The sequence below is a fragment of the Gopherus flavomarginatus genome, chromosome 5, assembly GCF_025201925.1.
Source record: "Gopherus flavomarginatus isolate rGopFla2 chromosome 5, rGopFla2.mat.asm, whole genome shotgun sequence".
In the NCBI taxonomy this organism is placed as follows: domain Eukaryota; kingdom Metazoa; phylum Chordata; order Testudines; family Testudinidae; genus Gopherus; species Gopherus flavomarginatus.
In genome coordinates this window covers 154,779,544-154,802,950 of record NC_066621.1, presented here as the reverse complement: position 1 = coordinate 154,802,950, position 23,407 = coordinate 154,779,544, and the positions used below count along the sequence as shown (strand labels likewise).

The 23,407-nt window shown below is 44.1% G+C and overlaps 1 protein-coding gene across 7 annotated transcripts in view; it reads right to left on the bottom strand.

Moving 5' to 3' along the window:
* NIN (ninein) overlaps window positions 1–23,407 on the bottom strand; it is a 114,770-nt gene that overhangs the window by 16,739 nt on the left and 74,624 nt on the right. For 3 of the 7 annotated variants that reach the window (XM_050954584.1, XM_050954586.1, XM_050954587.1), the window contains exons 18-28: window positions 21,215–23,284; window positions 19,751–19,876; window positions 18,715–18,784; window positions 17,243–17,458; window positions 15,846–15,959; window positions 14,066–14,188; window positions 13,040–13,153; window positions 5,879–6,025; window positions 4,008–4,187; window positions 2,678–2,827; window positions 517–618 (exon numbers count right to left, since the gene is read on the bottom strand). In XM_050954584.1, the coding sequence (XP_050810541.1) occupies window positions 517–618; window positions 2,678–2,827; window positions 4,008–4,187; window positions 5,879–6,025; window positions 13,040–13,153; window positions 14,066–14,188; window positions 15,846–15,959; window positions 17,243–17,458; window positions 18,715–18,784; window positions 19,751–19,876; window positions 21,215–23,284 (3,412 nt within the window). Of the gene's footprint in view, window positions 1–516; window positions 619–2,677; window positions 2,828–3,742; window positions 3,879–4,007; window positions 4,218–5,878; window positions 6,026–13,039; window positions 13,154–14,065; window positions 14,189–15,845; window positions 15,960–17,242; window positions 17,459–18,714; window positions 18,785–19,750; window positions 19,877–21,214; window positions 23,285–23,407 lie in introns of those variants that run through there. The other 4 variants (XM_050954585.1, XM_050954590.1, XM_050954588.1 and 1 more) reach the window with 4 other exon arrangements.

Below are 23,407 nucleotides of genomic sequence, written 5' to 3'. Positions count from 1 at the left end.
GACTAGTAAATTTGCCTGATGTTTCGTTGTTAAAAATTAAGTTTTCAAAATTAACATGCATAGTCATTAAGCTGTAAGAGATTACAAGTCAGTAGTTTTATACACTTATAATCAATAGCTCCCTAAAATTATGATTTGCACTCTAGTGTTGCCAAATAAGGTTTGGATAGAAACATTGAGAGTCTTTACTCTTATCTTTGGATAAAAAAAATCTCCCTCTGTCTTCCATTTGATCACGACCTTGAAATAGCTGTAGTTTCTTCTCAGAACTTCTGACAAACATCTCCTTTTGTCGGAGCACATTTGTCATGCAGCATAATTCCTTGATTAATGAGAATGTGACTGGACATTTGCAAGAGACTTCTACCTGGCCAGCCTTATCAGTTTAAGTTTGCACATTAATGTATCGTATTCCTATCCTACTGAGACCAGGAAAATATCTTTAAATACATCATCTATAGATTCTGGTCCCATTTCTTCTTTATTCAATACCGTTAACATTTATTGAAAAGGTACCTCCATTAGTTGTTCATCCAGTTTGACTTGCTTTTTTCTTAGCCCTTCATTTTCCAAATTGATGGTTTCCAATTCACGCTCAAGTGAATTCATCTGACTGATCTGTAAAAAGAGAAGATCTTCTCTTAGGAATGTTGTTTCACTTGGAAAGAACTGTATATCTACCAGAAATACCCACAACACGTTCCGAGAGCTATGAGACGCTATCCTGGAAGTATCTGAATAATCCTATTAAATGCCTGTCCTCTGCTTTCCACTCTTCTCTGCCCATTTCCTTCCCTCCTCTGAAGTTTGCTTCTGTTTTTTTATTTTATTCTAATGATTTCCTTTTTCCCCCCCTTCAGTTTTTCTGTACATAAAGTAAGAATAAGGCATAAGAAGATTTAAAACTAACTGGACTTTTATAAACACACTGTTTGTGAACTGGGTAATACAAATAATTTATATTTTAACCATTCATATTCTTTATAATGAAATACTTCAAGCATAGTTACGGTTAGGTAGCAAATGGTTAACACATTATGAGAAATTTATGTATAGTTTGTTATGTCGGTTGTTTTTGTTGTGTGTACATGTACGTACGTACAACATTTTGTAAAAAGTTAATAGGAAAAAAGAAATGGTTTATGGCTTATGGTTTTATCTACTTTGTTTAACAACATCTACATTAAACCATATCTCTCAGTACTTCAAGAAAAACCACTAGTAAGGGAGACAAGGAATAAGTAAGCAAGTACTCAATGTTTGCAATGTTGTAGCCATGTTGGTCCCAGGAGACTCTGAAGTATTCAATAGCAGACTAATACTAAACACATTTGACATAAATGGAAACGACCTCGAAGACTGATGTAGAAAGGCAGAACCCCTAAACTGCAGATTGAAGAATGTGTGAAATAACAGAGGTTCTGAATCTCATGAACTAAAGCTGGGATACAAGAGCGGCATCTCCAAGGACTCTTCAAAAAAAGGCAAAAGGATACATATTGTTTAGAGTTTGAGAGTTCCAATTCTACAGTTTACTCTGAGCAGGTTCAGGTTTAGCTTTCACTGTTAGGAACAGGACAGGTTGACCACTTAACGGCCTTGCAGTCTTGCTTTGGTAAATTGCAAGCCTCCCAGAGCAATAAGAGCCAAACTTAATAGTTAATGTTCTTCATTTCTGACTTGGCTTTGTTTTACTTTCCACACACTGAATATTTTATACATGCATCCTTCTTGCGAGTAGGATGGGCGGGTGCTTGGGACACGCCAAAAGCCAAAAATAATGCGTCTGCTTCATAGGAAAATTGCCATTTTCAGGCTGGCTTTGCCCACCAAGGGGAAGGAAACAGAGAGTGCAAGCAATAGCCAGGTGAGCTTTGAGGGTCAGTTTTTCTCAGATTTTTCTATAGTCTACACAGAATAAATATTTACACAAGGCCCAGAGTGTAACCTGGTATTCTGAAATTTCAGTAGTGGAACAAGAAATGTGGCTTTCAACATGAATTAAGGACCTGTGCCTGACAGTACTTCATGCATGCAGATGAGCAAGTGCTTAGAGCAGGGGTAGGCAACTTATGGCACAAGTGCCGAAGGCGGCACACAAGCTGATTTTTAGTGGCACTCGCACTGCCTGGGTCCTGGCCACCGGTCCAGGGGGCTCTGTATTTTAATTTAATTTTAAATGAAGCTCTTTACACATTTTAGAAATCTTATTTACTTTAAATACAACAATAGTTTAGTTCTATATTATAGACTTATGGAAAGAGACCTCCTACAAGAGTTAAAATGTATTGCTGGCACGCGAAACCTTAAATGAGAGTGAATAAATGAAGACTTGGCACACCACTTCTGAAAGGTTGCTGACCCCTGGCTTACAGAGACCCATCCTGATCATGCTGGACAGGCTGCTGAACCTCACTCAGGACACAGACACCATAAATATGTAAAATATTTCACACCTACACCATTCATGTCACCTATTTATCTATACACAGAAAAACCAAGAGTGTCTGCCCAAGTTCCATCAGATTTCACAAGAGCAGCACACAACTCACAAAGAAGATTTCTATGTAGCGGAATAAAATTATAGCGTTTCATCTGATCAAATGCCATTGCAGCAAAACTAAGTGATGCTCTGAAGCCAGAAAAAGTGTTATTTGTTTTACAGTCTGAAACTAACCCTCCTGTGAGCAGAAGACAATTCCTTCTGAAGCTGTTCACACTCCCTCTTCAAGCTTAATTTCTCTTGCTCTATGGCTTTCACAATACCAGATTGGCTTTGATGTTTTTGGTGCTTCATGGAAAGGATCGCAGATTCCAACTGCCGGATCTAATGAGAGCACAGTTTGAACAAGGAACACAGAAAGGCATCATAGAGCATTAAGAATCTGTTTTCTAGTCAAGATTCCACTGGCTAGCATATCCAAACTGACCCGATGTAATGCAAATCAGATGTCAATGAACTGAATTAAAATGTAAGTTACCAACCTATTTCCTAGCCACAATATTTTCTACTTATTTTTATACATTTAGTAAAGTAACTGAACAGGGTCCGCCCTTCTCCCTATTACTGGGAGCCAAAACTTTTTTGAATTCCAGTAAAGCAGTGGTTCTCAACCAGGGATACATGTACCCCTGGGGTATGCAGTGGTCTTCCAGGGGATACATCAACTCATCTAGATAGTTGCCTTGTTTTACAACAGGCTACATAAAAAGCACTAGCAAAGTCAGTACAAACTAAAATTTCATACAGACAATGACTTTATACTGCTCTATATACTATACACTGAAATGTAAGTACAATTTATATTCTGATTCATTTATTTTATATCATAATTATATGGTAACAATGAGAAAGTAAGCAATTGTTCAGTACTAGTGTGCTGTGACACTTTTGTATTTTTATGTCTGATTTTATAAGCAAGTAGTTTAAGTGAGGTGTAATTGGGGGAATGCAGGACAAATCAGACTCCTGAAAGGGGTACAGTAGTCTGGAAAGATTGAGAGCCACTGCAGTAAAGGTCTTCTTTAAAAATGAAGTTTAATGGTTTTCAGTTAATTTACAAGCCAGCCTAGAGCTGTTTTCTATTAAGGTTATATTAAACACAATGAATTCTGAACCATCAAGTCTCCCTAAAACAGGAGCACTGTTTTTAAAACAAAGAAGTTCATAAGCCTTGGTCTACTCTTAAAAAACTTATACCAAAACAGCTATGATGGTAAGGGGTGTGCAAAACCACACATCTCCTACTCACCTAACTATGCCAACAAATCCCCAGCATAGACACAGCTATGCTGACAGAGGAGTGCTTCTGCTAGCAGAGGTAACATTGTTTGAGGAAATGGTAGCAACCCTGTTATGCAATCCTACTGCGATATTTCTGTGAAAAACCAGTGAGCATCATTTTTTTTTTTTTTTGTGTATTACAAGTTGCAAAATGGGTATCATCACAGGGGTTCTGCCTAGCATGCAGTCACTATCTATTAGAGTGTTCACTCTCTCAAATTACCTTTTCCCTGGAATGAGTTAGATCTGTTTTAGTGTTCTGGACCTCTCTCTGGAGCCTCTCATTCTCTTGCCTCAGCAGCTGCTGCTCCTGTTTAATCAGCTGCTCGAGTTCATCCCAGTGCAGCTTCTTCTGCTGGTTCTGCAGCCCTGAGGAATGCACAGCCAGTTCTAGAACCCGATTCTTAAGACAGACAGAATTGCAGGGTTAGGCCTTAAACAAAGAAGCAGATATTTTCTGTCTTCAGAAAGATTTTGCATTTACCAGGAACTCTGTAAACTCTGATATTTACAAATGAATTTCTGTTTTCCTGCTTCTCCACATCCAGTTTCTTTCAAATAACCAAGGTGCTAATCACAGGGCAAAAAAACCCAAGAGGGTTTTCCTCTTAGCTGAAACCACAGATGACAAGTTGCCAGTTAAATGTCAGAATTAATAGGCTAAAGGAATGTACTTAGGCCAACTATAAAAATCAAGCAAACTGGCCCACTTCCAAGCCTCATCAGGCAAGTAATAGCATGAAGTTTTATAGATATAATTTGGTCCTTGTTCTAAAACTCAGAAAAAAAAAAAAGTGTCATACCTCTTTTCCACATGGACACAAAAGTATTTCACAGTTCTAATATAAACCATGCAAGCAAATCATGATAGTGATTACAAGATTGCTCCCTACACCCTTCCCCAAGTATTAGTGTTTCTTATCTATTAACAAAGTAAAGTGACAGGCTGTTATAATGAACTCTTTTCTGAAAGGACACAATGTAACTGAAAATTGAGTCTATTTCTAGTTCCACTTGTTAGGACAACGGCAGTCTAGAAAGTCTCTGAAGCCCCACTCTGGTACAGGACTGTAGTTATACCTAGTTAAAAGTGTAAATAACTGTACAGATTTTTTTTTTTGAAAGTTTACTCTCAGGCAGTGTCAAAATATCCCTTTTAATGAGGAAGATCATTTAAAACAGGAGGCTCGGATTGATCTTAACCTGCCTGAACACCCATATAACTAGATTTTAAGTCTATTTTAAGTGCAAGTTACCACAGATCTGAGTGTGGGTTACACTTATGGAGGACCAGCTAAAACTTATAATGAACAAATATCTTCACAAAAAGGATGATAACTAACTATGCTCTTTTGTCCTCTTGTATTACTTGAATACAAGGACTAGACTGATGAAGTAAAGAGAGTTGGCTAAACCTTCTTCTACTCAGACTTCTGCAAAGAAACCTGACTGGAAGGTGCTGTTCTTTATAGGCCTTTATAATGGAAATCAAAAGCTGGAGGGTACCCAGATAAAAGCCTTCTGTGATCCCTATCTTATTACACCTCTATCGAGGTATCTCTCTTGTATTTAAGAAACAAAGTGGGGAACAGAAATAGATTTCCATTATTCCCAAGATGTCCACAATGAAATATGTAATTGCTACTTGCACAAGACTCTACCATTATTTATGTTCTTAGCCAACAAAAATACTTAAATGCTTATGCATTATTAAGTATCAGAGGGTAGCCGTGTTAGTGTGGATCTGTAAAAGCAGCAAAGAATCCTGTGGCACCTTATAGACTAACAGACGTTTTGGAGCATGAGCTTTCGTGGGTGAATGGAAATATTTCCATTACATGCATCTGAGGAAGTGGGTATTCACCCACGAAAGCTCATGCTCCAAAACGTCTGTTAGTCTATAAGGTGCCACAGGATTCTTTGCTGCTTATGCATTATTAGAATTTTATGATATGACTGGCTTCAAAAAAAAAAAGCAGCAATTGCAATTCCTTTAATTGAAATTTGTGGGTAACCAATAAGCTGGGGTATACAAACCTGTAAAGGTTATTTTGCGGTCATGCTAGTACGGTAAAGGTACTATTCAAGAATTACCTTATCATTGGCATTTTGCAGTAGCTTGTGTAGTGACATCACTTCCTGTTTCAGAGCCTCCTTCTCCTGCTGGGTCACCCGTAGGTCTGATTTTAGCCGTGACATTTGAAGGTTGATATTTTGTAGAGCTTCATCTAGACTCTGGACCTGAAATGCACAAGAAAGGTGAGATTTAGCCTTGCTGCAATGAAGGAACAGAAATTCTTAGCGTTTGCCTGCTGGTCAAAGCAAAATAAAAAACAGTTCTTCGAGTGCTTGCTCATATCCATTCCAATTAGGTGTGCGCGCGCCACGTGCATGTTCGGAGATTTTTACCCTAGCAACATTCTGTGGGCCGGCTGGGCGCCCCCTGGAATGGTGCCGCTATGGCGCCGGATATATACCCCTGCCGGCCCAACCGTCCCTCAGTTCCTTCTTACCGCCCGTGTCAGTCGTTGGAACTGTGGAGTGTGGCTTTGCTGATCTCCACATCCCTAGCTTACTCGTAGTTCTCTTCTAATCACTGTGTTTATAGTTCGAGTTTTTGTGTTATACTTAGTATAAGTGCTTAGTCTTATAGTTAGTGTATATAGCTGAAAGGGGGATCGGGGATTAGCCCCTTTCCTCCGCCCCGGTGCGGGCCCATGCCCAAGGCACTGGGATTCAAACTGTGCTCGGCATGCCAGAAGCCGATGCCAATAGGGGATCCCCACGACTCCTGCCTCAAGTGCCTAGGGAAATCCCACCTTGTGGACAAGTGCCGCATTTGCAAGTCCTTTAAACCAAGGACGAAGAAGGAGTGGGACTTTCGTTTGAAGCAGCTCCTCATGGAGTCGGCACTTAGTCCCGTAGCAGTGGTACCCAGCGCCCAGCAGGCTGCCTCGGTACGGAGCGCGCCTTCGGCACCGGATTGCCCCGGTACCAAGAAGGACTCTCGGCACCGACCTGTACCGGTACCGACTCCTCGGCACCGCTCCCTTTCCCCAACGGGGAAACGGCACGCTGCTACAACTTCAGCCTCCCAGAAGGAGCACTCGTCTAAGACGGTTTGCCGGGAACAGTCATCTGCTACGGCACCGTCGTCCACAGTGGCACTGCCAATAGCTGCTCCTCCTGGGACGGCACCATCGATTCCAGTCCCACAAAGGCCATTGAGTCCAGTGCCTGACAGCTCCCCGCCTCCAGCTGTGGTTGAGCTTGTTCTCCCTTCTACGCTGGAGACCTTCTCTACACCAAGGGAGCTCATCTCGATGACGGAGCCGATGCGTCAACCCCCAGCACCGCCGGTGCGGGTTATTCAATCCATCGGCAAGTCAGCTCTGATAAGGCCTCCATCTGCCGACCCTTCAGAGAGACGTCGTTCCAGATCGCGGTCTCGCAGATGCTCTCGATCACGTCGCTCCCGCTCCCGGCACCGCTCGCAGTCCAGGCACCGCTCTCTATCGCAGTACCAGTCGCACTCACGGCGCCGCTCAACATCACACTCACCAGACAGATACTCCCTGTACCACTCCAGCTCTTGGCACCAATCTTGGTACCGTGTATCCCACAGTCGCTCCAGACAACAGGGCTCGAGATCCTGGTCGACCTCCTGGCACCGCCATGGTAGAAGGTCCCAGTCTCGCTCGCGGTACTGCTACAGCTCCCCGGTACCGCCCCGGGATCGAGCGTCCAGAACGGTGCCATCCTCACAGGACCTCTCGGCACCACCGTGGCCTTCGAAACACTTCAATATCGTCTCAGGCCAGTAGTGTATCATACCATCCCGAGGGTGACTGATGTCCCCAGCCACTTTCCGGAGGGACAAAGCCACGAACAAGGGCCTCATCACTAGTCCTTTTGGACACCATGGGCATACCACCAGGCCCATGGTGCCCCGTCAGTGGCTCCACGCTCAGCCCCCTCAGAACACTGGGTACCGAAAGCGACAGTGAACCGCCCTCCCCCTACGGGCATGGAGGAAGCTCCAGTTCCATCGGTGGGCACAGAGGTTCCACCTGATCCAGCTGATGTTCCTCCTGTTCATGACCCACCTCAGGACCCGTTGGTCCTGGGCCTATCCTCCTCTTTCTCACCTGACGAGGCAGTAGCAGGAACATCCTCCTCAGGCCCTCCACCAGTTGATCTTAGGGCCCATCAAGACCTCTTGAGGCGGGTGGCCCAGAACATGAATTTGCAGATGGAGGAGGTCACTGAGGTAGAGGACCCGGCAGTGGAGATCTTATCAGCTGATGCACCTACCAGAATGGCGCTCCCATTTATCAGCACTATACAAGCCAATGTGGACACCATTTGGCAGTCCCCAGCTTCAATTTCACCTGCAGCTAAGGGAGTAGAGAGGAACTATATGGTCCCCTCAAAGGGATACGAATACCTCTACACCCATCCACCTCCCTGCTCTCTGGTTGTCCAATCGGTGAACGAATGGAAGCATCATGGCCAGCAAGCATCAGCTCCTAAGGCGAAGGAGGCTAAACGCATGGACCTCCTAGGCCGCAAAATACACTCGGCTGGGGGCCTCCAACTTAGGAGGGCTTGCTGATTCGCCACCCTAAATCAGTACAATTTTAACACCTGGGTATCAGTGGGGAAGTTTACGGAGCTTCCTCCCCAGAAGTCCGGTCCAGAGTTTACGGCCCTGCTCGAAGAAGGTCAAAAGGTGGCAAGAACCTCCCTCCAGGCCTCTCTGGATGCTGTGAACTCGGCGGCCAGAACTCTGGCAACCGGAGTGACGATGAGGCGTATCTCCTGGCTCCAGGCTTCAGCTCTTCCTCCTGAATTGCAGCAGACCATTCAGGATTTACCCTTCGAGGGACAGGACCTCTTCTCCAACAAAACCGACCCCAGGTTACAAAGCTTTAAGGACAATCGGGTCATAATGCGCACACTGGGCATGCACACGCCAGTGACCCAACGAAGGTCCTTCTGGGCCCACCCATACTGCCCGTACAACCAGGCTAGGCCGCGTCAGGATAATACCAGACGGCGCGGCAGGGGGAAATAGGCGCAGGCAATCTGGCCCTCAGGGATCCCAAAGTCAAGTGCCTCCTAAACCGCCAATGGGGCCTAAGCAAAACTTTTGATGGGACGCCCGAGAACGGCCCACCAGTTATCCTACTGGATCCTTCTCCCTCCTTTTCCAACCACCTCTCCCATTTCCTCCTGCCTGGTCCCAACTAACCTCCGATGGTTGGGTCCTTCACACGGTGGAATTGGGATACCATCTACAGTTTGTTTCAACCCCTCCCTCTCACTCTCCCTACCTGTCCCTCTTCAGGGACCCCTCTCACGAGCAATTCCTCTGGCAAGAGGTCCAGGCGCTCCTAAAGCTGGGAGCCATAGAGGAGGTGCCGAAAGATATGAGGGGCAAGGGGTTCTATTCCCATTACTTTTTAATCCCCAAGGCAAAGGGAGGTCTACAACCAATCCCAGACTTGCGAGAACTCAACAAATTCCTGATAAAGTTGAAGTTCCGCATGGTATCCCTGGGGACCATCATCCCATCCCTGGACCCGGGAGACTGGTTTGCCGCCCTCAACATGAAGGACGTGTATTTCCACATCGCCATTTATCCACCACACAGACGGTATCTCCGTTTTGTGGTAAACCACCACCATTTTCAGTTCACGGTTCTTCCCTTTGGCCTTTCTACAGCTCCAAGGGTCTTCACCAAATGCATGGCTGTAGTAGCCGCCTCCCTCAGGCGTCGAGTCCAAATCTTCCCGTATCTCGACGATTGGCTTATTCGAGGGACTTCTCGGTTACAAGCATCGCAGCACGTGTGCATCGTCAGAGACCTCTTCGAGAGCTTAGGTCTCATGATCAACGCAGAAAAGTCCACTCTCATGCCCACACAGAGAATAGACTTCATCGGAGCTGTTCTGGACTCCACTTTGGCCAGAGCCTGCCTCCCCCAGCCTCGTTTTCAAACAATGGCTTCATTAATTCACAGTCTTCAATCCTTTCCGACGTCAGTCCGATCTTGCCTCGGCCTAGTAGGTCACATGGCCTCCTGCACCTTCGTGACCAAGTACGCGAGACTGCGTCTCTGCCCCTTCCAAACCTGGCTGGCTTCAGTATGCCATCCACACAGGAACAGTCTGGATTCAGTGCTCACTATCCCCAGGAAAGTTCTCGACTCCCTGACTTGGTGGTTAGACCCCTCTATGGTCTGCGGAGGGATGCCATTCCACCCACCGCAACCCTCGGTAGCCCTAACCACAGACACATCATCTCTGGGTTGGGGTGCCCATCTCGGGAGTCGTCACATGCAAGGCCTATGGTTGCCCCAAGAGCTGTCCCTACACATCAATGTGAGGGAGCTGAGAGCAGTCCGCCTAGCATGCCAGGTGTTTCTGGACCATCTACAGGGCCGTTGTGTGTCAGTATTTACGGACAACACAACGGCCATGTTTTACATAAACAAGCAGGGCGGAGCACGTTCCTCTCTCCTCTGTCAAAAAGCCATCCACCTTTGGAAATTTTGCATAGCCCACTCTATCGATCTGGTAGCGTCCTTTCTCCCAGGAGTCCAGAACACTCTGGCAGATCACCTCAGCAGGTCCTTCCTGTCTCATGAGTGGTCGATACGCCCGGACATTATCCATTCTGTTTTCCGGAGGTGGGGTTTTCCCCACTTAGACCTCTTTGCCTCTCGAGAGAACAGGAAGTGCCAGGTGTTCCGCTCCTTCCAAGGACGCTCCCCGGGCTCCCTTTCGGACGCATTCCTGATCCTGTGGAACAGGCACCTACTTTATGCCTTCCCACCGTTTCCGCTCGTCCACAGAGTCCTACTCAAGCTCCGCAGGGACGGAGCCCATTTGATCCTCATTGCTCCAGCATGGTCGAGGCAGCATTGGTACACCCTGTTGTTCGACCTCTCAGTGGCAGACCTGATCCCCCTGCCACTCTGGTTGGACCTCATAACGCAAGACTTTGGCAGGCTTCACCATCCGGACCTGCAATCCCTTCATCTGACAGAATGGCTGCTACGTGGTTGAGCCAGTCGGAACTGCATTGTTCCGCTTCGGTACAACAGATGCTCTTGGGCAGCAGGAAGCCTTCCACGAGGGCAACATATCTCGCCAAGTGGAAGCGTTTCTCTCACTGTTGTGCTCAGAATAACTTAATCCCCGGACAGGTTTCTGTTCCCATTCTCCTGGATTACCTATGGTCCCTCAAGGAGCAGGACCTGGCAGTCTCTTCTGTAAGGGTGCATCTGCCAGCTATTTCAGCCTTCCATCAAGGGGAAAGTGGCACCTCAATGATTTCTCACCCCATGGTTTCCAGGTTCCTTAAGGGTTGGAACAGTTGTACCCTCAAGTCAGATGCCCGACTCCTACCTGGGATCTCAACCTGGTGCTATCCAAGCTCATGGGTTCCCCTTTCGAGCCTCTAGCCACCTGCTCGCTGCTGTACCTCTCCTGGAAGACAGCCTTCCTTGTCGCTATCACCTCGGCAAGACAAGTGTCAGAGCTTCGTGCTTTGACTGTGGATCCCCCGTATACAGTATTCCACAAGGACAAAGGTACAGCTGCGACCACACCCGGCATTCCTACCTAAAGTGGTGTCTGCCTTTCATGTTAATCAAGACATCTTCCTCCCAGTTTTCTTCCTGAAGCCGCATTCATTGCCTCGGGAACAACAACAACTACATACCTTAGATGTCTGCAGGGCTTTCACCTTTTATATCGAGAGAACCAAACCCTTCCGAAGGTGACCCCAGCTCTTTGTAGCCGTGGCAGACCGGATGAAAGGCATGCCGGTCTCTTCCCAAAGGATTTCATCTTGGGTGACATCATGCATCCGAACATGCTATGACTTGGCTCACATTCCGGCTAGCCATCTCACCGCCCATTCTACTCAGGCGCAAGCCTCATCTGCAGCCTTCCTGGCCCATGTCCCCATCCAGGAAATATGTCGCGCTGCTACTGGTCTTCCATTCACACCTTTGCCTCACACTATGCACTGGTTCAGCAGTCCAGAGACGATGCAGCCTTTGGCTCAGCAGTTTTGCGTTCCCCAACGTCTGACTCCGACCCCACCGCCTAGGTAAGGCTTGGGAATCACCTAATTGGAATGGATATGAGCAAGCACTCGAAGAAGAAAAGACGGTTACTCACCTTTGTAACTGTTGTTCTTCGAGATGTGTTGCTCATATCCATTCCACACCCGCCCTCCTTCCCCACTGTTGGAGTAGCCGGCAAGAAGGGACTGAGGGGCGGTTGGGCCGGCAGGGGTATATGTCCGGTGCCATAGTGGCACCACTCCAGGGGGCACCCAGCCGGCCCACCAAGTGCTGCTAGGGTAAAAATCTCCAACAAACGTGCATGCGGTGCACGCACACCTAATTGGAATGGATATGAGCAACACATCTCAAAGAACAACAGTTACAAAGGTGAGTAACTGTCTTTTCGGCTACAGTGAATTTAGACTTAGTATATAAATTTGGTACAACAGTGATTTATCTGTGGAGGTGCCTGTAATGGAGTATAGCGAGGATCATCGAGGATCCTTAATGAATGGGGGATGAAGAGGATCTCTGCCTGACAAGGAAGAGGTGAAGAAGAAAAATCATAATTCTATCAACTATTCCAGAAAGATGCCAGATGACTTGAGCTGCCATTTCAAGTTACCAGCCACATAACACACTGAATGTGACAGTCTTGCATCTGCCTTCCCCTCCTGTAATATTTTCCTGCTCAAGGAGGAAGTGTGAAGGATTTCATTGAGGTTACTACTGGCAATCCAGGGCAACTATGGTACCACAACTGCTGTCAGCCAAGTGAGCTGCCTTTTCTCCTTTCCTCCCCTGGCAGGCTAGCTGGGAGAAGAGAGGCAGCAGCAGGAGATGAAAATGTTGTGCTGTTTAGTACTGGCTAGTGCAGAATCTCTCTTTACAGGTATACCAGGGAACTGGGAAGCAGGCGTAAGCAAAGGGGAATCTAACAATAGAAATGAAACCACAGCTACCCCTCTCCCCCCACCCCCGGGAGAAATTTACGTTCACTCGCCCCGTGATAAATTCACTAAAGGAGCTCCTCAAAATGTCCCAGGTATTAATTGCATATCACCTTTGTACAAAGGATGAGAGGACTATTTGGTGTGAACTCCTGCCTGGTCCAAGGGGCTAACAAAAATGTCTATGCTTCAGAAGGATCAAAACAAAACATATTACTGTACCTTTTCTTGGGAGACTGTGAGCTGCACTTTCAGTGTCTGACTTTGTTGTTCCCAGGACTTTTGCTCCTGCTTCAAGCTGGCAATAACATTCTCTAAGAAGTTCACTTTAGCTACCTGAAATGAGAGCAAGGAAGAATATACAGAATGACAATGTACCACTAGTCTGTATGCAAAGTATTGCTGGAGATTTCTCTCTCCAGCTCATGTTGACTTTGATGAGAGTGGAGCTGCATGGGGTTTCAGATAAAGAATATATTCAATGTGCATGCTAGTTACACTGCTTGAGTTCTAAGCCACCAGTTTAGAAAAGAAAGGTGCGGGTTTCAGTGAAAATACAATAGTGTTGCTGGCTGCCATTTTGACTGGTGGTTTTATTACATCTACTGAAGTCCATGGTACAATCAAGATTGGGTGTACTCCAGGCTGAACTGGACCTAAGCTCTGCATCAAGATCCCTGGGTTTCTGGTATGGAAAAAAAAAAAATGTTGAAATTAAACTGAAATAGGACATTCAATCCAGAATGTAAGAGTGTTCACTCAGATTTGCACCAAAATAACAGTGTGAATTATAACTGAATTAGTTATTTCCTTTCCAGTTTGTGTATCAAAAAGCTCAAACTAAATCACAAGACGACTGATATAACCCAAAACGAGAGCATCCACATAGCCTTTTACACTGATTTAATGAAAAAGATTTTAAATTAACCCTTAAATTAAATCAGTGCAAAAAGTTTGCACGTAGACGAACCCCAAGGTCTAGAAACCAACATTTTTTAAAATGAAAATTTAGATTCTGGAGCACAAATTTGCTACAATTTGATTCTGCAGCAGATTCCAAACAGTGCAGAGCATATGAAGGCCCAGCTAGAAATACTGAAATAGTACCAGACACACATTTGTCTGGCATAACTGTAAGAGGAAAAAGAAATAGCTAAATTATTTCACAGAGTAATGTACTGTATAGAAATTAGGGCTGGATACAGCAAGTGGTTTGGGATATGGGTAAGCATTTGCAGTTCTTATTACCTTATCAACACATCTGTTTAGTTCCTCGCTGAGGGCCTCTCTTTCTTTAAGCAGCTTTTCATTTTTAGTTATTACACTAGAAATTTCATTCTGGAAGTCAGATAGATCAGGACATCTGGGCAGCTGTGGGAGACAGAAATCCCTCAGATCTTGTCATCTTATCAAGTAGCATTTCTGCTGCTGTTTATGACTTTATTCACTAACATTTTAGACAGCTATTTCTATAGGGATCAGGGCCTCTTCATCCTTGGCATAGTACAAATATATTTAAAAATACAATCCCTGCCTCGGTTTAAGGGAAAGCTACAGTTAATTTCAACAAACTGTTTTTCCACATCTTTCTGAAAACTGCTTCGCCTGTATGCTAAAAGCAAGACATCACAACAGCAAACAGAGTGAAAGTATAGCAATTGAGAGGGGACAGCATTTTTAGTCGGGTTGTTTAAAACTCTGTTTTGCTTTTGTTAATGCTCATGTAACTTTGACTAATGCTTAGGACAGGGGTTGGCAACCTTTCAGAAGTGGTGCGCCGAATCTTCATTTATTCACTCTAATGTAAGGTTGTGTGTGCCAGTAATACATTTTTACATTTTTAGAAGGTCTCTTTCTATAAGTCTATTGTATATAACTAAACTATTGTCGTATGTGAAGTAAATAAGGTTTTTAAAATGTTTAAGATGCTTCATTTAAATTAAAATGCAGAGCCCCCCGGACTGGTGGCCAGGACCTGGCCAGTGTGAGTGCCACTGAAAATCAGCTCACGTGCCACCTTCTGCACATGTGCCTTAGGTTGCCTACCCCTGGCTTAGGATAAAGAAAGTCTTTGTTAAAGATTCAATACCCTCCAACCTGCAACTAATGGGTTGGAGCTGAAACATTCTGGAGAGTTGCCAGAGGTTCTCCAGCAAAACCATGGCTGAGCAGGGGCTTATGATCCTGATATTTCTAAAAAGTAAAAACCCAAGCACAACAGCCTTTACAAAACCACAAACACAAGCTAAAAATGCTCCCTGCGGCAGAGTAAGACTCCAGTAGCGCTGCAGGACATGATACCGCTAAAAACAGCAGTGTAGACAGTGCCTGGGTGTGTAAAGAGCCACTCGGTCTTAAAGAAGATGCGTTTTGTAGTCATGCAAGAGAATGAAATTGAGTTCATGGAGTCCAGATCAAAAGGGTTAATAATCCGACCCCGATGGCAATTTTAGTTCCAGTGATTTGAGATCACAATACGTTAAGCATGATTCCACTGGCTCTAACGTGACTGTTCATTTAAATGAAATCATACCAACACTTCCAGTAAAATGTACACCTACTGAAGCCTTCTAGGGATAAGGCATCAATTGGTGCAGCAATCAGAAGTCTCCTGTAGAGGGCATCCTGGAACTGACTAATGCTCAGGTGGGAGACCACATGGATATGACCATCTGCTACAGAATCACAACTGGATAAAATGCCATATTTTTTAATAGTACTTTCTACCTATTCATTGCCAAGACAGGGCTCCCAAAGCCCATTGCTTTGGAACATCTGTTGGTGGAAGACTAAGGGGAACAACAGTCTTTACTGCCTTCAGAGCAAATTTATGAACAGCCGTGTGCACATTGGGACATTGTTGCAAGGATACTTGCATTTCTCTTTTGTCATTGCCTTACTGTACAAACAAGCTAATCACTTCAAACACAGTCAGGAGAGAAGAATATAAATGTTAAGAGCAACCATCCTGCCAGCTGTATAAATTCACCATCTGCACAGTCTGGACAAGAACAGGGACTGTCTTTACCTGTTTGGTCTTCTCCAGTTCCTGCCTGAGGAGGTGGTTTTCCTGCTCCAGTAAACGAATTTGAACCTTGATTTTAGATAGCTCGGTCTCCAAAGAAGACACCAGAGTTGAAGACTGGGGAATGTTAAAAAAAATGAAAACGCTAACTGAACTGGAACACCATCTTCATGGAAAAATTCAAGATCACACAAAAGACCAATCCAGAAGACAGTCTGCGCAATGGCACAGGGCAAACTCTAGGCCAGGGATGGGCAAACTACGGCCCGGGGGCCTCATCTGACCCTTGAGACATTTTAATCCAGCCCTCGAGCTCCCGCTGGGGAGTAGGGTCGGGGTTTTTCCCCATTCCATGCATGCCATGGCTCCACATGGCTCCCCGAAGCAGCAGCATGTCCCCCCTCTGGCTCTTATGTGTAGGGGCAGCCGGGGCTCCGCACGTTGTCCCCACCCCAAGCGCGGCCCCTGCAGCTCCCATTGGCCAGGAACCAATGTGGACGTGGCAGTGTGCAGAGCTGTCCTGCCACGCCTCCATGTAGGAGCTGGAGGGGGAACATGCCACTGCTTCCGGGAGCTGCTTGAGGTAAGTGCTGCCCGGAGCCTGCACCTCTGACTCCCTCCCATGCCCCAACCCCCTACCCCTGATCCTCCTCCCACCCTCCAGATCCCTTGGTCCCAGCCTGAAGCACCCTCCTGCACCCCTAACTCCTCATCCTCAGCCCCATCCCAGAGCCCACACCCCCAGTCGGAGCCCTCACACTCTCCTACACCCCAACCCCCAATTTCGTGAGCATTCATGGCCTGCCATACAATTTCCATACTCAGATGTGGCCCTTGGGCCAAAAAGTTTGCCCACCCCTGCTCTAGGCCATAGTGGCTCTTGCAAAATACCTATGTTAGAACTCTGTGAAAACAAGAGCATCACCATCTCTTAGCATTCCCTAGGATTCGTTTTTCCCAATCCCTCTTTTAAACACTGCCGAAGAGCAGACCCTCTGGCTCAGTTTCCCTCCCTCTCTCCACTTCTATAAAAGACACCCATGTTTGCAGATGGGATTTAAAGAACAGTTTTGAAAGACTATGCACTGTTAAGAGAGAGAGAGCATGGCTGCTAGTGTCATGGGGATGCAATAGTGTTCATTCCTGAAATTCAGCAGTATCACACCGTTAGCCATGAAATGGTCCAGACGCGCCTCGACTAACGCAACGGTGCATTCTGGAACGCCTTGCGTAACTCCAATTTTGCGTAAGTCGGAAACTTATCTCCGACCATGACGCAAACACACACCCTCCCCCCTCCCCAAGCCCTCCTATTTCTAGCTTACAGAACTTCTTCCGTCCGCTCGAATTTGCGTACGTTGGGTTTTTGTAACTCAGGGCGCGTCTGTATTACGCTGTACCTTTACTTGACAGTTTTCCAGTTCCTCTTTCAGCTTCCATCTCTCCCTTTCCCATTCTTCAAGTGTACATTTCCCCACTTCCTTTTCTTTTTGCCTGAGGATTCTTGCCAGCCGTTGATTAAGATCCTGCACATCTGCTTGGTTTTTTGAATTCTTTTGACTAAGTTCTACATTTTCAAAGTCAAGCTGCTGATTCCTGTCTTTCAAATCTGATACCTGATTAAAACAGGAAGTATCAGAAATGACTAAATAAATCTCTCCTGCACTGAACAATAGGTTTAGGAATCAGATACACAGTACAGTATCTTTTTCATACAAAGGGAATGGTTCCTATCCAGATTCTAATTCGTAATATGATGGCATGACCTACTTACACTGCTGTGCTTTCCCAAGAGCAGCATTCTACCTAAGCCAGTCAGAACTCCAGTAACATACACGTTTATTTACTCTCATTATAATCTGTCTTGTTCAATCATTCTATGAAGAAATTTTACGTCAAGCCAAACAGCGCCACGTTCTAACGCATGATAGTTTGCCGTGACTGACAAATCTACTCATCAATCTCTCTTTTGCCATGAGGACATACGTTTTGAAGGGTGTAGGACTCTCATCCACAAGATAAATTACTGTGAGCAAGCAGCATTTTCTAGGCAACATTAAAAAAAGGGCACCAACTTAAAAAAAAACAAAAACAAACAACAAAAAAACTGTTGAGTTTGTTTTTAAACCTACTACTCTTCACCTGTGAGGACTGTACAGAACTCCACTTAAAAATTTTAGAGCCTGTAATTGATGCAAGTAAATCTAATGCGTCTCTCAGGGTGAAATATCCAGCACTGGAAGGATTTCTATGCCCAACTGATCTGGGAAGAGAGGCCAGCCCTGGAAATACAACTAAGATCTCCCACTGGGTGCTGCAGAGCAGGACCCACCAGGGAGACAAAGACAGACATTTGTTAAAATTAAGGACTTGTCTACTCTTGCTGTGCTGCAGAAGCACTTAGTGAAGAGGTTACCTATGCCGACGGGCGAGCTTATCCATCTCCCTGAGAGGCATAGTTGGGTGAATGGGAGAAGCCCTCCCATCGACAGAGTGCTATCTACACAGAGAGTTGGGGGGGGTAGAACATGTCACTCAGGGACACCCCTATGCAAAGGAGTTACACTGATATAAGAATGTACTTTCATTAGGAAGTCTTTCCATGTTGAATAATGCAACACACACCTTAAAAAGTCTGAAAACTACTCTAAGTACCTAGGTAATAAAAGTGTGCAAATTACCTGTAATGCAATATGGCAAGGAAACCTTTAATCAGCACTAACCAGTGAAGAAGAATATCTTTGAATTTTGTAATATATGCAAGGTGCATCTCCTCTTGCCCTCATGACATTTAAACTGTGGGGCAGAAATTACCTTACGCATCAATGTCTCTTTACAGAAGAGATTTAGGAGGAAACCTCAGTCTACATACCTGTTTTCTCAAGTTGTCAGCCATCTTCTGCACAGCTACCTTCTCCTTTCTTATAGCCTCTATTTTTTGCCTAAATAATGGACATTGAACAAAAGTATGGTTAACACTTGGTTTTTTCAGATGTGCTAGAACTGTTTCAAAATGCACCATCTTTCCATCCAAAATGGTCATGGTTGAAAAATTCCTGGTTAGTACTAGAAAGGCACTCAACAGCTGCCTGTTATGTTCATTCCCTCTGAAGCACCTGGCACTGGGCCACTGTCGGAAGACAGGATACTGGGATAGATGGACCTTTGGTATGGCAATTCTTATGTTCTTAAGACAGGGAAGTGCAGTTTTCCCATAGGCACAGTCAGTGCTCGCCTTCTCTCTCTTTCCTCAGGAACTGATGCATGTGGTCCAAGAAATACCTCCCCTTCTTTTCTGGAAGGCTCTGGCAATCCAAGGACCACATGTTTGACAGTCCTTCAGGAGAGAGAAATGGAAGTCAAGGCATGCAAATACTCCTCCCCCCTCCCTCCTTTTTCATGGTAAAGGTCTTTGGGCACATCATTTTTGCACAACAGAAGCAACAAGGCCACTGTAAGCAGGTAGATATGGTTGCTAAGCAATGTGAGCAGCTGCACAGTGCTTGGCCTGTGGACCACATTGGCAGACAGGTCCTCCACCTGTCTTCTCAAGTTTACATAGGACCCCTGTTTCGCGACTAAGCAAGGGGATGGACAGCATTAGTACATAGATCATTTAGTAGGTGATGTGCTTCTCTGGCGAGAGAACTCCCTTTCCCCATCTGGCAATATACTGAGCAAGCAGAGGCTGGTATGAGCTCATATGCTGCCAAAACTCTACAGCGAATAAGTGCTGTCACTGGAAAGAATCGCTGTTATTTTAAAGGCATACAACATTTCTAACAAGCTAAAGAACCTTGAGACGGACTTTCTACATCCCATAACAGGAATAAGGGTGCCGTTTTTCTTGTCTGCATTGCAGTTAAAACCAGGAAGCACATGCAACATATGCCACTTCATATTCTTACCACATTTCTTCTCGAGATCCATTTAGCTCCCTTAGTTTCAGGTTAGAAACACTACCTTCCTCATTTAACAGGGTTATTTCATTCTTCAGAATAGCATTTTCTTCTCTGAGCTTCTCAGCCTCACATCTACAGTATAGAGACAAGACAGCTGAAACACACCGATGTTCTTGTACATCTTCCAGCTCCACTAGTAGAAAACATTCTCATCATAAAAGGCAAATTACTTCTGACAACTAAAACAGCAGAACTTCCCATTGATAAATATCATACAGATTAATTTAAATGGCTTTTATGTAATGCTTACTAAGAGCACCTCCCAGAGCATTGCATAAGTGCTGTTTTTATTTCATGTACAAATTGAATAAAAGAAGTCTGTTATACTGAAATGTGATTGCAAATTTAAATTACGCCGCCGTAATCCAGTAAAAAAATCTCAGTGTATAATTTTACAGAACTTTTTGTTTGCAACATGATTTGAAGACAATGTATTAGTTCAGACAGTTTGAAAGCAATTGTTTTGCCGCACTTTGCATATTGTAATGTATTAGACCATCTGTTTCAGGAACAGCAGTTCAATACAATGGGAATACCAGCATGAAAAGTAGCAGAATTTGACCTGTCCTTTCTTTTGTTTGTGATTTTAGAGTAGGTGCTTTTATATCAGGATCTAGACATGCTGCAACACTTGAAAGGGTCATTCCAGGCTTCCCGTAAGAATTTACTAAAAAGTTAACAGCCATTTGTAACCACTTTGTGTAATCTCAAGAGAATTAATTCTTTAACTGCTAAATTTCAACAAAAATGAAGGTAATTTATTATGAGCTACATGTTTCTTAGTTATGTTGGTATTTACCATATCACATACTTAATGGATTCTGAAGGATTTAAGTACTCCTATTTTGAGAAAATTACTAAGATTGTTTAGTATTAACTTTAACATTTTAGAAAATTGCAGCTCTGCTAGCACCCTGAGTTACAGGCCAAGAACTAAGGCAAGAGAAGTGGAGAGATTATTAGTATGAAAGTTGAAAGCACTCCAAAGAAGTTACAGTAATGTTCTTTCACATTAACATGTTTGTTTCATTGAGACTTATCAACTAAAATACATTCTGCAAGAATACATACATACAATCAAACTGAACAGTTGACAAAATTACTCTTACTTTACCATCACTGCTTTTAGAAGATCATCACTTATATAACTGCACAGAAGATTAAATTAACCTACAAATTTTCATAATCCACATTAAAGTAGTTTTCTTACTAGTCATTAGAATCCAAGGCATTGTCTTCTAATCAAGGTTAATCTACTTGTTAATGTGATGCAATCATAAGGAAGTCAGTAGCAGTTACATGCCAGTCAATGAATGCTAGCAGGTTAGTATTCTAAGCACAGCAAGCAGCAAAGTTAGATTTTTGGGGGAACACAAATATGTTCCAATTTTTTTTTAAAGTGTACATTACCTCAGGAGTTCAACTTTTTGCTGCAGCTCACTACATGTGCTTTGCAAATCATGTATTGTTGAATTCAACTCTTTTTCTTCTTGAGAATGCATGTCTTTTTGCTTAACCAGAGAAGTAACTTTCTCTTTCAGCTTCCTGCTCAGCTCTTGTAGCTCTCGTTTCTCCGCTGCCAGGTCTTCTATCGTGGTCTCACATTGGCCATGTTTGTCTTGCAGGACTTTAAATGTTAAAGTATATTCTTCCAGTTTTCCAAGTTTGCGCTGCAGTCTTAAGTTCTCACTGTGCATCTCTATCTTTTCTTGTGCAGATTGGTCACAGGCATATTCCAGTTCCTGAACTTTTTCCAGGAGCTGTGTTTTTTCTTGCCTGAGTTTGACACTTTCTTGATTACTTTCTTCTAACCTGTGCTGCAGGCTTGTAAGTCGTGGTACATCCTCTTCAAGTTTTTTATTTTGTTCAAACAACTTTATCATTTCAGATTTCAGGCCTTTGTTTTCTAGCTGGATTTCTTCCTGTAATGATAGAAGTATAGCTTGTGCCCTTGATCTTTCTTCTAGCTCTTCAATCTTTTTCCAAAGCTGAGGTACTAGATTGTTCAGCTGTCCATTCTCTTCAGTTGCTCCACAGATCTGCTCAAGTTGAACAGAAGCTTCAGTTATTTCCTCAGCCTTCTTTAGTTCAGCCTGTAGCCTAGAAACTTTATGGTCTGTAGCATGATCAGATGTTATTTTTGCCACCTTGCTATCTTCCTGAAAACATCCCTTCTCTTTCTCAACATCTCCATAGAACATCTTCAACTTGGGAACCACCTCAAAGCTTTTCTCAAGCTCTGTCTGTTTCATTTCCAGCACAGACACTTTGGAAGCCTGATCTTGCTTCTTGTCATTAGCTTCATTATATTCTGCTTCCAATACCATTATATTTTCCAGAAGCTGACCAATCTGTATTTTCAGGGCATGGTTCTCTACCTTAGTGTCTTCATACATCTGCTCTAGGCTGGAATAAGCCTCAACCATTTCTTCAAGCTCCTTAGTTTTAGCCTCCAACAATGAAAGAACAAGCAAGTATGCTCCGTGATCTGTCTCTTTACAACCATCTTGCAGATTTTTGAGAATATTACCCTCAATTTGCTCTATCCTGTCTTGCACCTGAGATTCTTCCATCTCAGAATTTGATTGGTCAAAACTGGAAAGTTTCCTTGGCTCTTGCTCCAGTCTCTGTAACCTGACAATCTCAGAAGCCATTTTCACATTTTCCTTCACAGCCTGCTCATGCACCTCTCCATCCTCTCCCAATTGTTGCATGCCAGACAGTGCTGAAACCTTGCTCTTCACTTCTGCATATTCATTTGCCAAGGCATTGTAATCATTCTGCAGTTTGGAAAAATCAAAGGTTTCCTGCTGCAATTTTTTTATTTTTTCTTGAAGCTTTACGATTTCCAAACTCATCTGTGCCTTCTCTTTTTCTGCTCTTTCATGGGTCTCTTTGTTTAAACCCTCTAAAGCAAGAAGTTTGAAATTCAGTTTGTATCTCTCTTGTTCATATGCAGTCTCAAGCACTTCAAGCCTTTGGCTAACCAGCTTCCTTTTTTCCTCTACCACAGACATTTGTTGTTCTCTGTCTTTTAGCTCTCTTTCATGATCATTTTGCTGCTGCAAAATTTTATTATGCAACTCATCCTCTTGTTTTTCAGCAGCATTTCTCAGGTCCTGCAGCTCTTTCTGGAGCTGTTCCTTTTCACACATTAGCTTGTTCACATGCTCCTTGAAATTCTTCTCTAGGAGTTCTCTTTCCTGTGTTAGGACAAAAGAAATGGCCTTTTTGCTCTCCAGCGTTTCCTTCAGTTGCTCTTGGGCTTCAGTGCATTCCTGGATGATTTCATCCTTTTCAAATTCCCACTGAGATTTCTCCTCACACTGTTGCTCGGCAAGTTCTTGCAGTTCTCGTTGGTAGCGTTCTTCAAGATTTCGTAGTGCTTCTTCATACTTGTTCACAATTGTTTGTCTGTTGACAGAAAACTGAGTTTCTGTTTGAGATGTTCTTCTGTTATACTCAGTTTCCAATTTTCCCCTAAATATGGTCAACATAACACATTACTAAAACCTCTCCCATTTCCGGAAAATATGTCTGTTTTCAAACTATTTAAGAAACAACTGAAATTTACATATTTAATCACATTTCAGACCAATATAT